The 16,387-nt window shown below is 45.5% G+C and overlaps 10 protein-coding genes across 10 annotated transcripts; 4 read left to right on the top strand and 6 right to left on the bottom strand.

The window, feature by feature from the left end:
• Positions 1-1,738: 1,738 nt before the first annotated feature.
• Positions 1,739-2,827, top strand: SARC_04682 (hypothetical protein; the record flags this gene model as incomplete). The annotated part of the gene is made up of 1 exon (XM_014301491.1): positions 1,739-2,827. The coding sequence occupies one exon, from the start codon at positions 1,739-1,741 to the stop codon at positions 2,825-2,827; it is 1,089 nt and encodes a 362-aa protein (XP_014156966.1).
• A 1,023-nt stretch (positions 2,828-3,850) lies between these two features.
• SARC_04681 (hypothetical protein) lies at positions 3,851-4,918 on the bottom strand (the record flags this gene model as incomplete). The annotated part of the gene is made up of 1 exon (XM_014301490.1): positions 3,851-4,918. The coding sequence occupies one exon, from the start codon at positions 4,916-4,918 to the stop codon at positions 3,851-3,853; it is 1,068 nt and encodes a 355-aa protein (XP_014156965.1).
• Positions 4,919-5,529: 611 nt separating this feature from the next.
• Positions 5,530-6,069, top strand: SARC_04680 (hypothetical protein; the record flags this gene model as incomplete). Its single annotated transcript, XM_014301489.1, has 2 exons — positions 5,530-5,554; positions 5,603-6,069. 2 exons carry the CDS (start codon positions 5,530-5,532, stop codon positions 6,067-6,069), a joined length of 492 nt encoding a protein of 163 aa, XP_014156964.1.
• A 373-nt stretch (positions 6,070-6,442) lies between these two features.
• Positions 6,443-7,422, bottom strand: SARC_04679 (hypothetical protein; the record flags this gene model as incomplete). Its single annotated transcript, XM_014301488.1, has 2 exons — positions 6,443-7,266; positions 7,296-7,422. The coding sequence occupies 2 exons, from the start codon at positions 7,420-7,422 to the stop codon at positions 6,443-6,445; spliced, it is 951 nt and encodes a 316-aa protein (XP_014156963.1).
• Positions 7,423-7,464: 42 nt separating this feature from the next.
• Positions 7,465-7,692, bottom strand: SARC_04678 (hypothetical protein; the record flags this gene model as incomplete). Its single annotated transcript, XM_014301487.1, has 1 exon — positions 7,465-7,692. One exon carries the CDS (start codon positions 7,690-7,692, stop codon positions 7,465-7,467), a length of 228 nt encoding a protein of 75 aa, XP_014156962.1.
• A 758-nt stretch (positions 7,693-8,450) lies between these two features.
• On the top strand, positions 8,451-8,816 carry SARC_04677 (hypothetical protein; the record flags this gene model as incomplete). Its single annotated transcript, XM_014301486.1, has 1 exon — positions 8,451-8,816. One exon carries the CDS (start codon positions 8,451-8,453, stop codon positions 8,814-8,816), a length of 366 nt encoding a protein of 121 aa, XP_014156961.1.
• Positions 8,817-10,203: 1,387 nt separating this feature from the next.
• Positions 10,204-10,806, bottom strand: SARC_04676 (hypothetical protein; the record flags this gene model as incomplete). Its single annotated transcript, XM_014301485.1, has 1 exon — positions 10,204-10,806. The coding sequence occupies one exon, from the start codon at positions 10,804-10,806 to the stop codon at positions 10,204-10,206; it is 603 nt and encodes a 200-aa protein (XP_014156960.1).
• Positions 10,807-11,347: 541 nt separating this feature from the next.
• SARC_04675 (hypothetical protein) lies at positions 11,348-12,346 on the bottom strand (the record flags this gene model as incomplete). Its single annotated transcript, XM_014301484.1, has 1 exon — positions 11,348-12,346. One exon carries the CDS (start codon positions 12,344-12,346, stop codon positions 11,348-11,350), a length of 999 nt encoding a protein of 332 aa, XP_014156959.1.
• Positions 12,347-13,174: 828 nt separating this feature from the next.
• Positions 13,175-13,657, top strand: SARC_04674 (hypothetical protein; the record flags this gene model as incomplete). The annotated part of the gene is made up of 1 exon (XM_014301483.1): positions 13,175-13,657. One exon carries the CDS (start codon positions 13,175-13,177, stop codon positions 13,655-13,657), a length of 483 nt encoding a protein of 160 aa, XP_014156958.1.
• A 1,579-nt stretch (positions 13,658-15,236) lies between these two features.
• SARC_04673 (hypothetical protein) lies at positions 15,237-16,169 on the bottom strand (the record flags this gene model as incomplete). The annotated part of the gene is made up of 1 exon (XM_014301482.1): positions 15,237-16,169. One exon carries the CDS (start codon positions 16,167-16,169, stop codon positions 15,237-15,239), a length of 933 nt encoding a protein of 310 aa, XP_014156957.1.
• Between the last annotated feature and the right edge of the window lie 218 nt (positions 16,170-16,387).

Raw genomic sequence — 16,387 nt, 5'->3', positions numbered from 1 at the left:
CGCCATATTTTCATACATTGTATCATACATACTTGCCATTTTTGAAATAAATAATAATATCCCTATTAAGAGTACGTCTATTTTATTAGATTCTAATGTGGAGACCCGGCTTTTACAGTGACAACAACGAATACAAGATCACACGCTTGTATGGTTCTTCCGAGAGTAACGAGAAGAGCAGTATGTTGGAAATTGATATGGAGATTGACGAGATGCACAATAATAAAGGTAGATTCTCTCAAAAAGTAATTCTAATTGTAGTGATGGCCATAGCTTCAGTCATACCTACAGTAGAAGACCCTATATGGTCTCACAAGATTGGGTATTGTCTATCGATAGACGCTCACCTTCAATGAGGTAGTTGGACACTCATTGCAGATGAACAGCTTTGATATTGACCCCAGAATGACATTTGGTCAGTTCTTAATATTAAAAGAGGCGATCACTGCAACATGCAAAAGAGATCCGCGCAAGGGTAATTTGAGGAATGGAGCGATAGTATTTGACGTACAACTAGCACTCACCTTAAGGATGCTATAAGGAGGTCTTGTGACAGACCTGAAGAGTGTTCTTAGCATTCTTTTGCAATTCGTTTGCATCTACTCACGACAAAAAGGCGTTCGACGTTGCAGGTTTCAAAGAACTGATTGAGGGCTTACCTAACCCTTACCACATCGTCGGCGATAACGCGTACGAAGGCTCAGATAAGATGTTGGGACCGTGCCCAGGCTCTAAACTAGGCTAATGGTGGGATGCATACAACTTTTTCCAATCCCAAACGCGCATGCATATAGAGCTGGCGCTTGGGATATTTGTCAGGAAGTGGGGAATATTGTGGAGAGCACTAGAGTTTAGTATTATGATCGTGCAGGGGATTATGAACTGTTTTGCGAAATTACACAACTATTGCATAGTACTTGAAGGTTGCCCTGACAGTGATAATTGTTATAAGGTATGCACAGCAGAAATAGAGCATACGAAAAAGGGGACATCTGCAAATTTGCGTTGATTCTTGCACCTAAGCCGATTCTCTACCCCTTGTTAAGGGATACGTGCCTGTACCTAGTGGCCAACGATATAGTATCGTTGGCCACGTAGCACGAGGTAAACACGTCAACCGTTCGAGTGTGGGTAGTAGAGGCGTTTAGGGACATACTTCGAACCAACAGCTGCGAACCAACAGACTAGACTCGAACGGTAATACCGTTCGAGTGTGGGCAGTAGAGGCGTTTAGGGACATACTTCGAACCAACAGACTAGACTCGAACGGTAACTAATGGTATACCAAGCACACTGTACATACACTACGACTCAGTGATGTCGCAGAACGCAAGCAAAGGTGAGCGTGCTGTCGCGAAAATGTACGGTAGGGTCAATGGTAAGTGTCAGCGCCAGTGGTAGACACACGCAAAGGTGAGCTTGCTGTCGCGAAAATGTACGGTAGGGTCAATGGTAAGTGTCAGCGCCAGTGGTAGACACACGCAAAGGTGAGCTTGCTAGAAGCGTATGGTCAATGGTATAGCACCCCGTCGGTTAGCGTAGGGTCAATGGTATAGCACCCCGTCGGTTAGCGTAGGGTCATTGGTAAAGCAACGTTTCGGCTCACCCCTTGCTTTTCAGCAAGGGGTGAGCCGAAAATTGGCAAGGGGCTGTGCGAATAGGGCCTATTTAAAAAAACTGAATAAACTTTTCTTGAGATACAGCGTATTATATATATCGAACACACAATATAGTAACAATGAATATCGACTCGTGTTCAGAATGGCGTAATATCGAGCGATGTCCACCCGTCATTGAAACTAATACATCCGATAATACCGAACTATCACAAGTACATGTAGTTGGTGACCGGACTGCCTCTGGAACATTTTTCTGTGCGAAGGATATTGCAACTCTAGTCGACGTGTCAAAATCGTGTAAAGTATATAATACGATTACCAACGATAATCGTGTCAAAATCCGAATTAAGGGGACGCTTGCCGTCTACCTCGACACGTTTGGGTTCATCATCTACATCTTGTCCACAAAACGTGGCCAGAGTACTGGGTACGCGAAATGGGCTATGGGTCTAGTTGCAGCGTACACAACACATGACACGGCTAAGATTATCGAGTTGTCTGCACCATCCCTGCAAATTTCGTTACGTAGAAATAATGTGGACTCACCAATACCCGGTGGTGTTTACCTAATCTACGCTGGTACAGTCGGAGAATTGAAGGGGCTATGTGACACTCTACCACTAGACGTGAAAGACGATCACCGTATTTATAAGTTTGGTCGCAGTGACAATCTTCATCGCCGCCTCGGTGAACACGAGCACGGCTTCCCTGGTTCTACTCTGGCGTTCGCCGTCTATATCTGTTCGGGTACCATTGGTGACGCAGAGGCGGCAATAGCAGACATTGTTAGCAAGCACTCGGCGACAAGCAAGTTTCCACTTAAGAAACAGAGAGAGGTATTCTGTGTCCCAGCTACTATGGCCGACGCGCTTGTCGATCAACTATACAATGAGTGTCGCGCGTTTGGTGCGAAAAGTGTTAGTGTGGACAAGTTGGTTGCCGAGAAGGCGATGATCCAGCGGGATTTAAAGGCTGTTGAAGATCGGGCGTTGCTAACCGAACAGGCCAATCATCAGGTGACTGAGGCAAACCGTTTGACGATGGAGAGTTTAAACAACGCAATTGCTAACGCGCGTCGTGCATATGACGAGATGCGCGTGGCATATTTTGAACTAGCCAAAAAGTACGACGATGCTCGTGATCGTCTTATGGATTTTGCACTACTAGCTCCGTCTTCCAAAAAGCACAAGCCAAATCCCCCACAATAGAGAGGGTTTAGGGTTTTAGGGTTTTTATCGCTTAAGTTAACACGATTGAAACACTTTAATAAATAAATGAAAACGGTAATGCGGCTCGGTATGTCAGCACCGACTCAACTTGTAAAAGGCGACGAGTTTTGCAATTATTCGGTGGTTTTTGCAATTTTGTCGTCAGAAGCACGATAACCTGGCGATTTGAAACACTGTGGCTTGCTCGGGCACCACGCACGAGACAATGTGGGCTCTAACGATTTGCTTTATGCGTACTTACACGTGCCCCTAGCACATTACTTGGCTGACCAATCAAAATGTACATGAACAATATGCTAGTCTTTTTGCCCCTACACTGACGCTAATTTTTTACCGCACCGGTTCCACACATCAAGAAGAGCGTCTGAGAACGTGTCCAGCATATCTGGGGTGTGTGCCGGTGTTGGGGTAACGCGCAGCCGCTCCTGTCCCACAGGTACCGTGGGATAAGTTGATGCTCTGCACGTATATGTTGTGTTTCTGCAGCAACGTGTCGGAAATGGCACGGCAAGTCTTATATATATTTGTTTATAATGTTTTAATTGTCTTTGCGTTCACGATCGAAATCAAACGCCAGTCGGACACCCCGTTACACATTTTGCACATCCTCTTTGAACCAACAGACTAGTGATACCGTGCGAGTCTTACTGGAAGAGACAATTAAGACCTAATTCGTACCGCTATTACAGACTCGAACGGTAGTACCAAGCCCCATGGTGCTGTTCACTGTACATACGCTGCGACTCAGTGATGTCGCAGAACGCAAGCAGAGGTGAGCTTGCTCTCGCGAAACAATACCCAAATAATTATGTAATATCTTTTTTAAATTCCTCCAGTAAATTCATGTTTTTAAAAAATCCATTTAAACATTTTAAGCTATTCCACTAAAAAAATAAATTTCGCTTCGTCAGTCTCGAGTTTGAGCCTCTGGACACTGTAATTTTGTGTTTTGCAATTTAGTGTTCACTTGAACCGGACACAGCCGATGTGATTGTTGATCAATCAGGTCGATCCATCCTCGCGGAGGCGTTTCCGCACACGTGCTGGAACGCACGTCTTCATGAAGTTTCCTTGGAGCTCGCGCAGCTGGTCTTCAGCGACCTTGGCGCGCCCATTCGCTTCAACGAGCAACGTATGCTGTTGCACCCTGTCGAGTTGTGCACGCGCTTGCGTTTGAACGAGTTGCTGTTGAGTTTCGGCAAGTCGGTCGGTGAATTCCACATTGCGCTCTTCGGCCGTGTTTATGCGGAGTTTCAAGAGCTCAATTTCATGGCTTAAATTGTGTTTCACCGATTCTTTTGCCCGGTCTAGTGAAATATCCTTCAGATCAACTATCACAGAACCAAACACATCAGGGTTGATAGATACCAGTTCAGTTTGATTTTTGTAGTGAAACGGTAGAGTTGTCTGTATGTTTTTGAGGTATTGTCGTATATCTCGTTCCGCCTTACCAGCAAGTTCGACGTGCATGCAACACAAAATATGGAGCTTTGGTTTGTTGAATAAACCGTCATGTTCTTTCAGACGACGAAAAATATTGGTCTTTGACATCCCAAACTTGAGCACTATATCCGAATCGTTTGCATTTGTCGGCTGGGTGCACTGATCGCGCAGTTTACCAACGGTCCCGATTTCAAGAACGTAGATACCGGTTGGATATCCCAGCAAAAATGTGTCGGGTAGTACTGCTGCGAGGGAGTTTGCACAATGCTCGGTAATCTGCACGTGGTCCTGAATCACAAAGGCGAGTATTACTTCAAGCAGCCATCTACAATATGGACCTTTGCGTGCCTGTCTAGATGACACAATGAATTTCACAAGTCCGAGTGTCGTCACAAAAAGCGTCTCAACGTTCTTGATTTTGATTTTGACGTACTCGTCACTTTCTAGGCCTTGGACTACTTTACTTGCACTCGAAACACATATCATTTTTGAGACATCTTGTGCTTTGAAAAATGTGTTGTCTATTGTACCATCACCCACAGTGAAAATTGATGTTTCAACACCATCTTCGTCCGCAAATGACTTACACTCAAGAGTGGGTGGGATCGTTTCAATGACACGAACCATTTTTGAACAACATCTTGAATAGATATTTAAAGACGATAGTTATTTCGATATTTATTTTAACCACAAGTATAGGTCCATTCATCCCACAAGTATAGGCCACCTATCCCTTTAAGGTATAGGTCCATTCATCCCACAAGTATAGGCACCTATCCTTTTAAGGTATAGGTCCATTCTTCCCATAAGTATAGGCACCTATCCTTTTAAGGTATAGGTCCATTCATCCCACAAATTTAGGCACCTATCCCTATTTTGCATTTTTTGCAATTGTGCAATAAAAAACGAAAAGTTAAAAACTAAAATGTATAAGCTGTAACGTTCCACATCAAACCAGTTCGAGCGACAGACCAAAATGAATGTTCGTAGTATACCGGTGTGTCCCGCATCAAACTTGAAAAATAAAACCCTAAAAACCCAACATAAAAAAAAAACGACTGGTGTATCCGTTAACGTAAAAAAAAAGCGAAATCAAACGCCAGTCGGAAACACTTCAACTTACATATAACACCATTCCCTAACGACGCTGCAATGCAAACAATCTACCTCATCCTCAGTTGCAGGACAAGTGCACTGTACCTGACGCAGATGACAACCACGTCGTCGTAAAGCCGGGTATGTCCAAAACAAGTATCGATGAAGGTAAGTTACCCGGAGCGGAACGCCTGGTTGTTATATACATTCCCGCAGAACTAGCATCCCAGGCCGAGAAAGCAGTCAAGAGCTTCGTCCAGGAACTCGACGACGTGAAGCCGTTCGTGTACGAGGGGCAAGTGGCGCGTGAAAAGCTCCAGAGTACAGTGGGTCACTTTACCGACATTGCAAACGAAATGGGGGGTGTGAATGTGAAACATAGCCTGTCTCACATCATCGAGACTCTCAAGCTGAAATCGGATATTATGAAAACTCTGGAGGAAGACAAGGTGTCCTTGAAGGAAGCAAATGTCGTGTTAAAGGAAGAGAATACCGTCTTGAAGGAGGAGAACGCCCGTCTGTCACAGCGCTTGGAATTGATTTCTGAACGTCGTGCCGACGATCGGTACAAGCACGCCGACGAATTGAAGGAGATCAGAGCCAAGCTCGATCTGGCTAACGTGCAGATTATGCGGCTCGGTATGACTGCACCAATGCGTAAACGCCTCAAACTTGACGATTAGAGTTAAATGTAGAAACACTTTAATAAATAAATGAAAACGTTACAAAAAAAAATGAATGGTGTGTACTTAAGGGTGCCACAAGGGCGACAAGGACATTTATCATTATCATTATCGTTTTTGATAGACACGATAAAAAAACTAGGCAAGCACCGAGCCACGGAAGCAGCGAGTTGATCATACTAGCCCCGTCGATAACGACGTGCTGTCCGCTGTTGAGTTCATTCCAACTTTCAAATATCATTCACAATTGTATGTTTTCAACTAGTAGTGTGTATATTTTTATTTTTAAAAAACCCCTAAACCCTGAAATTGCAACGTCGTTCACGCGGCACGTCCAATCATTTTGACTCCAGACCAGATTTCACATCGTTTCTTATACATCTGCCGTGTAACGCACTCTACCCGTGCTAGTCAAAATAAACGTATTTTTGCGCCTCTTCTTCTTGCAGTCTTCACACATGACATCACCAGCGGCTTCCGTGGGTCTCTGACAGATACGCTTCCCGACGTATCGCCGACAGATAGGCTGGCGCAACAGACATTCGGCGGACAAAACGACGGCGTCCTCAGGTAGCTTGACAAAGTCTGCGAATTCCATGGCCGCCAGGTCGGAGTCGATACACACAGCGTCCATATCTACAATATTCTCCAGTAGAATCAGCGCCTTCCCGTGGGCAGCGTGTGCATTCTTCAGGTGCTTGTTGTCGACTGGATAGTCCACGTACAGCAGAAACGGGCCACTGGCATCACCGAGGGGCTGGGTCAGCATATTGTGGATTATCTGGGCGATAGCACGATAGTGCTCACGGATGCGATCCGTGTTAACGCGGATGATGACGTGAGGTACCTCCGCGGTGGTGCCAAACGCCAGGACGTGCAGGCGAGCAAGTTCACACTGTTCGAGGTACGACCGGTGCCCCCCGTTTTCGTCCGCACACGCAAAGACAACGCGAGATCCCGTATTGACAGACAGGTCGGGATATGCGACTCTGGGTTTGCCGATGCTGTTCAGGACACCAGTGGCGCAGGTGGCTCCTCCGAGTGTGACGTGTCGCTGAAATGAAACAATGGTCGTGTTGCGGATAATCAAGTCCAGGATGAACTCGTCGGACCATGAAACCCCCGGCTGGCACGACTCACAGTATAAGGTAGACGACTTGTCGCCGCAGTTGGTGCAGACGAGGTTTTTCTCCAGCGCTGTTTCGAGTGGCATGCATTCGACACACTCTGATTTTCGACTACCATGGCTGCAAAGTTCGGATCCTCCACATAGTCCACAATGTGCTTTTCGACGTCCATGCCTGCAAACTTGGGATCCCCCACATGGTCTACACTCCGCTCTTCTACGACCATGGCTGCAAAGTTCGGATCCTCCACATAGTCCACACCGCGATTTCAGACGATGATGGCTGCAAACTTGGGATCTTCTACAGGGTATACACCGCGATTTCCGACCACCATGGCTGCAAAGTTCGGATCCCCCACATGGTCTACACCCCGCTCTTCTACGACCATGGCTGCAAACTTGGGGTCCTCCACAGGGTACACACCGCGATTTTCGGCCACCATGGCTGCAAATACCAGCTCCTCCACAATGCACACAGTAATGTTTTTCGCGCCCATGCTCGCATTTTCTGCGAGCCTTTGGCATGGTAGCGTGTGTTCAAAATCTGTAACACTGATGTTAACTTGAGCGACTTTTGAAAATAATGATTACTACTAGAAAAAAAAGTCGATATATATATAGACTCTTTTTCATCAGGACTGCTCCAGTATATGTTACCGACCCAGAATCAGCCCACGTTGCGGTCGATGGGACATCACCCTCATTGCCCGTACCCCACCCCCACGGAGGTCATTCAACCGTGGCGACCGCACCGTGGCCTTCTCCGTGTGGCGTTCATCTTGTTGTGTGTGAGGTTCGTGGTGAGCGTCGAGTAGTCCGTTTTTTTCGGTTGTAGGTCAGCATACACAAAATCACTTGAGTTAACACGATTGAAACACTTTAATAAATAAATGAAAACGTTACAAAAAAATAAATGAATGGTGTGTACTACACGGATCGTGGCAACGAATTGCTCGCGTGTCTGGGGGGACCGAGCACGCCGAGTTTATACAACCAACTTTTCAGCAATCACGGTTCACATGAACGCACTATAACGGAACTCGTTGCGATGCTGGGAAGTCCGCGAATACCGCATCATCGTGAAATCAACGGCATACTTCGCAAGTGTCCGTTGCCTAATTACTCTCCCAAATTACCCTATTTTTTTCCGTTCTTGAATCGCGGGTGCTCCAGTTTTCTTCCGTGCGTGTACAAACTAGACCGGCTGATCTACAAAACATATGCGAGTGCAGGACACGTTCTCGACGAACAGTACATGTACAGGGGCACACCGCACGACGTATTGGACAAGCAAAACGTTCTGCACGAAAACAGCGCTCTTGACCTGTTTGAGGGTCCCGTGCCCGGCATACATCTCGACGAACCGGCTTTTTTGTCGTGCACTCCCGATATTGCACACGCGGCCCGTTTTGTGCACGGGTCGCCCTGCTTTATACTGCGGTTCCAAATACCGTCAAATGTGCGCTACTACTACGACAAGTATACAAAGAATGCCAGGGAAGACGAGTGTATTATTCAACGGAACACTACTCTCAAAAATTTCGTTGACTATCGGGTATTGAAACACCTGTGCGACCGTGTTGCTACCCTCCTGGATACCGAGGTCCTGGTTCCTGGATGACGCCATTGTGATAGAGACGAAAGGATATAGATTTGATTATGTGTGTTTACTTTGTGATTTTAGACAGACGATGGGTTTTTATACCGAAACCTGATCAAAAAATCTCGCTGAGTTAGGGGTGAATATTCCAGGCAGGCAAGCACACACCACCTCTGTAGTACACCCCCCTACCCAAAAGGAAAAACAAAACGGATGCGCTTTACTTGTAAATAATTTTTATTAGGAAATCTATTGACACAGTAGAAAAGAGGATATTTGTTACCAGAACAAACGATAAAAGTTCTACTGCGAGCAAGATCCTTCAAGACGCAAAATCGGTAATAAATTTTATCGTCTGTCAAATCGGTCTATACATTTACATCTACCAACCGCATCTGTAGCAATATACTCGCGTAGTTTATTTTAGTGAAAATCTTTTCAAAAGCAAAAAAACCCACCCCACCCTCTCGGTTCTTGGGTGATATTTTTTTTCAAAAAAACAATTTGAAGGCAAATCCGATATATTCTTTCCAGGTGGTAAACCGTGCTTTTTAAAAAGTAGTATTTTTACAAAAAATATATAGATAAAAGATGGGATGAGTAAACACTCCTACTGACTGTCTGACCGGTGTTGAGCTTTGCATAATAAAAATGTTTCCCACATAGCCGTCCCAAGCTTGACAGGCACCGTCAAGTTTCCAACGCTATTGTGTGGTGTGCTGGTAACAAAAGTTACTGTACAAGCTTGACAGGCACCGTCAAGTTTCCAACGCTATTGTGTGGTGTGCTGGTATCAAAAGTTACTGTACAAGCTTGACAGGCACCGTCAAGTTTCCAACGCTATTGTGTGGTGTGCTGGTAACAAAAGTTACTGTACAATATTGGGTATACCTTCAGTTTTTTTTTTTCGGACATCTGGCGAATGGAGTCATATAAAGAGGAACAACGACACAGCGACATAAGTGAAATGAGAATTTACTCCACTCTGCTAGGGTGGACTTTTTTTTAAATATTCTGTCCATAATAGCTAAATACTCTCCATATACGTCTAAGATCCCCAAGAAGCTGCAGCAATCTACTCGTGTAGCTAATTCTATTGTTCTTTTATAAAATATGAAACAAAAAACAAAAACAAAAACAGGTTTTTGTATTAAAATGCAAATTCCATATATTTTTTTTCTACTTGGCATACGGTACTTTTTAAAAAGTAGTATTTGACAAACAAACAAAAATACAAAAAGAGGGAACTCACTGGTGGATGACACAACTTATATTACAAGTTAAAATAATAAAAATGTAGTTTACTAGGCTAGTAGTAGTGGTGGTGCATTTAAAACAGAAAGTGCCTTTATAGGAGCGCAACCATATAAGAAATTGTATGCTAAGTTAACACTAATGAATACTTTATTCAATCAAAGTTCACAACCGAATCCCATTGTATCTCTGATGCTGGTAGCTCAGCGCGACACAAGGGGCAGGTGTTTGCCCTGGTAAGCCACGCACGGATACAAGTAGTGTGGAAAATGTGTCCACAGGGTATACTAGTTCCAGACGTGTCGGCATCGTCCTTGCACACCGTACACGTAGAAACAAGAGCTGCACGGGGGAGTTTCTCCACTACAAGGGGGTCCGTCGACACGTCTGGAACTTCGTCGTGCCAATCGGACATCTCATGCACCCCAACCATTATCGCAGAGAGTTTCAGCTCGTAAATCGTTGCTTCTACGCGATCCATGCCCCTACCCCCAGCATTTCGACCATAATCCAGCATAAGGAGTAGTGCATCAAAATCATTTAATTGAAAGTTGGCCGAAAACTTGGATACAATGTCCGATAAGACAAATACCGTCATCGGAAAAGCAACTGCACCAACGGCCAGTTCCGCTATACTGGTTGATATGAGACGTATAGTCTCCATGTCCGGTCCATCTTCCGTGTACGACGTCGCCTTCATCAACATGTCCATAAGCGTCCAGTTGCACAACCAGTCAGCTCTCTTGCGTAGCAACATGGAAAGTATATTCCATTTCCGTCCGAACATACAATGTTCGCGTATCATACCAAGTGTCATTGCGGCACTTCTATCACCGCAAAAACACTCCTCGTGCCCGTGTAAGGTGTTGGGGTTTGCGCGTGCGTCGTGTCCAGACATGTGACGAAAGAAACTTACAAAATAAGATATGTAAAGTTTTTCGGTCCCTGTGGGTCATAATTTCGTATTTCCGGGTGGTACGTGACAGGGGGATCATCAAACAGCCACATGCGATGGGTCACTGAACAAACATCAATACAAAACCCTAACCCCAGACTCCGTTACTCGGGGTTTAGGGTTAGGGTTTAGGGGTTTTGTGGCACTCATACTCGTGTTCCACCGTAAAACCACCGGTTTTTTTTGGGGGGGTTTCGGGTATTAAAAATGGGGCTTAAACTTTTACAGCTAACGCTGGGTTTTTTGGGAAATCATTTTATTATGCGGGAAAACATTTTATTATGCGTTAAAATTCAGCGTACAAATTCCCGTACGTGGAAACAGCGATCTGTGACGGCGCTTTCTAGATGCAGTCTACAAAATGCCACTTCTGGTCCTCGTACTCGATAAATTTGCCGGCAACCATCAACATAACCACATCGGCACTGGAGTAGTTGACCACAATATAATCGTTAGCCACGCTCTGGATAAAGACCTGTTCCTTCATGATCCACTTATTGTTCGGTGCGGTCTTGCTCGTGTTGACGGTGAGTCGGATATTGTCGCCATTCGTACCCGGGACCGTGGTGTCCTCAGCCACCAGATACTTTGCCCCGCGACGCATAGTAAACTCGGTCTCGGAAACATACTCAATCATCCAGCGGTCCGGTTTCTTGGTGACCATGACAGCCTTGTTGCTGACAATGTCGAGGTACTGATTCAGTGTGTCGTCGGGATGTGTGATGCGACACTCCTTTACCACCATAGTCGGGGTGTCCTGGTCACCACCGTTGTTATTGTTAACAGTGTTGCCGCCACCATTGTTAGTGACCGTGTTGCCGCCGCCGTTTGTGACATCAATAGATGTGTCAATGACTAGATCTCCGGCAACCGTGTTACCGTCAATGTAAATGTTGTTGACATTATTGACAACGGTCTCATACATACGCGGGTCGATACGGACTTCGAGATAGCGCGTCTCGTGGGGCTCAGCCGCGGCAGGGGCAACGGGTATAGCGCGGGCCATCGGGTCCACGTCAGCAGCGTCAATCTCGTAGACTACAGCTTCGGGGTCAGATTGGGCGATGGACTCGACCAGGCTAAACACCATGTAATCCGCAACAGTCGCGTTCGAAGTATGGGCCACGAGACCAATGTTCAGCACCATAGTGTTCGTGTCCGGGGCGAAGGGAGTCAGGGGGAACTCGAACGGCTCGTAAATAACCGAGGGTTGAACGTCATCGGTCACCCGGGCGTAGGGGTGAATGGTCGGCGCTGCGGCAGCGGTAAAGGGCATCAGAGACTGGATCGCCAGGTACGCGGCGGCAGCGGCAAAGATCGGGTTGGTATAGCGGTAAAGCATTTTGTTGTTTTAGGGTTGGAGGTTAGGTTTGAGGTTAGGTTGTTCTATCTAGGGCTACCTTTGGGGTGTTGGGGTAAATCGATTTTTCTTCGGCAAGGTTTTAGGGGTTTGGGTTTTGTTTGTTTTGTTATAAGTAGAAAAGTTAAAGTGTGATCAATAAGTGAATCCACATGCGGGTTATATAGCCGGTTATTTGGAGTGACGCTCCACTAAACCGTCAACCAAAACCAAACCAGACCGCATTAATGGGTACAAATCCACATGGCAGACCGTCTTGGACCAGCGCAGTGGGGTGGTCGACAGTTCAACCTTGATTGGTGGACCACACCCTCGACTATCAAAACGGTGCTTCCTAAAAAAACAAATTCTGTAATTTATAAAAAAAAAGAACAAACTAAAAAGCTGGAATGAGTAAACTCTCCTAACTCCCGTTCGACCGCCTTCGATGTCTATATGCAAATATTTGTTACACATCCGTCCAAAAGTTTCCAACGCTAGAGTAGTTCCCTGCTGGTGGATATTTATAAAGGAAAACTCGATAGATTCACTACGGATGGTAAACGGTTCTTTCTAAAAATTAGTATTTTACAAAACAAAACAAAAAAAACTCCTGTCGGACGCCTTCGATGTCTATTGAGCTTTACCTGTATAATGCAAATATTTGTTACACATCCATCCAAAGGCTGACGGGCCCCGTCAAGTATCCAACGCTGTAGGGCAACAAATTCTTTATGTGTACCACCCGATGCAAATTTGAAAATGATATAAAATGTCGCACTAGAGTCTGCAACCCGTCACTTCCCCGGTTATAAGTTTTCAATTTTCACCATGAGTATCGGGTCCACCAACATCGTCGTGACGGAATTTGGGATCAGACCGTCCGGCATCTCCGCCCCCGCCGATCTCTCCGCGTTTTCCGGACTGGGTAAGCTGGAGGATCTGGATGTGACGTCATTCACTTGGTTCGAGGGAACCTTGATGAATCTTCCCCGGCTGAAACGGCTTTCGTTGAACCAACACTGTTCCACCTGGCCAAATGTGTTTGATATGCGGGCAGTCTCCTGTCTCCCCCAGCTAACAACCCTTGAAATTTGGGCCGGCGACCACGACACCACGCTTCACCCTCTGCTCGGGTTGTCGGGTTTAGAGCACTTGACACTGAAGGACCTGCACGCTCGCGACTGGGACGTGCTCGGAGAACTGGTCAACCTGAAGTCGCTGGTTGTCAGAACAACCGACGACGTGGACGGCATTGATTTCGGAAAGTGTACGAAGCTGGAAACTCTGGACGTGATCCAGAAACGCATCTAGTTCGTGACGACCGAGCACGACAAATGCTTCAGTTTTCAAAATCAATTACTGTGATCGATGTGACCTCTGACAGTTGAGCACAGGACATCGTGCATGCGACAACACCGATCAAACTTGGATTATAATATACAAATGACAAATACTTTGCAAGCGGTTACGGATTCTAATAATCCAGGTACGTGCCAGTACAGACACCAAACCCCGGCGTCTTTCGTAGATCCGATCCGATGGGTTGAGCTTGGTGGAAATTGGAGATAGCGAGTGTATACGTACTCGTATTCACCTAAAAGTTGGATTATAATAAACAATGATTGATAACTTTGTGTACTGAGCCTTACTTATTTCTGAGTTTTGATTTTCAAAATTATTTCGGCCGAAAAGGTGCATGAAGTTTTCACGCGCACATGTTTCTGAGTTTTGATTTTCAATTTATTTCGGCCGAAAAGCACATGTTTCTGAGTTTTGATTTTCAAAATTATTTCGGCCGAAAAAGGTGCGGTGAAGTTTTCGCGCGTACCTATTTCTGAGTTTTGATTTTCAAAATTATTTCGGCCGAAAAAGGTGCGGTGAAGTTTTCGCGCGTACTTATTTCTGAGTTTTGATTTTCAAAAATATTTCGGCCGAAAAAGGTGCGGTGAAGTTTTCGCGCGTACCTATTTCTGAGTTTTGATTTTCAAAATTATTTCGGCCGAAAAAGGTGCGGTGAAGTTTTCGCGCGTACTTATTTCTGAGTTTTGATTTTCAATTTATTTCGACCGAAAAAGGTGCGGTGAAGTTTTCGCGCGCAAGTTTCTAAAATTAAATATTTCTTTATACAATTTCGACACCGTGTCGCACACGAACTCGGTCCACCCACGCTCGAATCATATCACGCTGCAGCTCGAGCTCTAGTATTGTACACTTGTGCTTAGCGTCACCCAGGCGTTTAAATGACAATGCGCAACTTTTTCGTAGTTCCAGTTCAAAGTGCGTCGCTCTCAGCATCGTTGATGTTGCGGTGCCACTGTGTAGTATTTTCTTCAATTGTCGATACATACTCTGCGATTCAAGAGCACTCAAGCGTGTCCTACCTTTACTGTCGACTGGGTATCGTGCGTGGTTCTCGTTTGAAAAACGAAGAAGCATACGCAATAAGGAAAAATCGTTGTTTTCGCACAGTTCCCATATTTCCATAATGTCATCCGTGGCAAAAAAAAAATAGCGGACATATCATAAACGAGCGGAAGCTGTGGTAAATCAAATTGCATGTGTTGCGATCAGGGATGGCATTCACAATCGATGATATCGCAGTCAAAGATATACCTTTGAAGAAACCGGAAAGCTCGTGTACAGATTTGTAGGTTGAAAGCACACGTGTGAGTTGAATAAAAAACTCGTTTTGCGACCCAAACACTATTCTGGTACGATATATGGACGCTACTCGTGCTTGCACTTCATCAATCGACCGGTCGACGGTGGATTCGTCGTCGTATGGGATATCGACTTCAATTTTGGGAAGATGCGACATAGTATTTTCGTATTGAAAATAATAATAAAAATACGTCATTTGTCGTCACTGTGTGTCCAAAAACGACCTTGACTAGTCACTCAACTCAATTGCTTGAATGCTAGCCCGCTCCTTCTTCTGTCGCTTAAAGTCGGACCACCTGAGCGAGTCTTGGTTTCGCTTGCCCCGCTTCCGGTTAACACGCTGCCACTCCTGGTAAAGCGGGTTGGCGGGTTCGGATACATCGTGTCCCACTAGCAGTGGCACGGTGTCTTTCATGCCTGTAAGGTCCACAAAATAATTTCCATTTTCATCCGTAGCGTCAACACCAATCACCTTCCGAAGTCTCTCTTCGTATGCACGCTCAACTTCTCGCATTCTCTCCATACGTTCGGCATGGTCTAGCGCCTCACGTTCGCCATCCAATCGTATTTCCCTGATACCCCTAATTAACCAGGTGGTCTCTTGTGTACGTGGAATGTCGCGCAAATCGACCAGTCGCTCGAGTTTGGGTCCGATTAGTTTGCCTGCAAAATTGTACCTTTTAACCAATGACCAAAGTCTCAGCAAAGATTCTCGGAGAGTCATAAGGGCAACACTCAAGTTATCACGACAGGCCTTTGGACCCCTGGGGTCGTTTTTCATCTGGTCACGGTACGTAATCTTGAGTTTCGGATTATCAGGACTGATCAGAATTGCCAAGGTCTTGATTGCACTTTCGAGGTTGGGGATGCTTGGCTTGATCGTACCGCCCATTTCGAACACGTCAAATAATTCCTGAGTGGCAGCGGCGACAGTATTCTTGGCCTTGGTGCGCCATTTTTTTTGTGCCTGTTGAAAAGCGTCGTTTAGCTCGCTAAATTGCATCATGTCAATGCCACGATCTTCTAACACCCTGTCCAAACTGTCCTCGAGTGATTTTCGGATATCGTCAACATGCGTGGTGACAAAATTACACGCATTTATGTTTGCAAAGCAGTCATCGGCCGTATCATACAGGGCCTGTAGAAAATTGGCTCTAGGCATTTTGGTAAATATATGTGTATTTATATACACAGCATGAAAAAATGTGGACCACATTTTCAGTCGCCATGTAGCGTTTTTGTATCATTATATTTTCCTACCAAACTAGTCGATAAGGTGGAGATTTGGTCATACGATTTGGCATGAAATAAAGGCAAATAGGCGTTTGGACACAAACAATGGGGTTTCTTATACCAAAATGAAGGTACTTCCCCCAGAGT

This window comes from Sphaeroforma arctica (assembly GCF_001186125.1).
Source record: "Sphaeroforma arctica JP610 unplaced genomic scaffold supercont1.272, whole genome shotgun sequence".
In the NCBI taxonomy this organism is placed as follows: domain Eukaryota; class Ichthyosporea; order Ichthyophonida; genus Sphaeroforma; species Sphaeroforma arctica.
The sequence above is the reverse complement of the archived record's forward strand: the minus strand, read 5'-3'. Positions and strand labels throughout refer to the sequence as shown.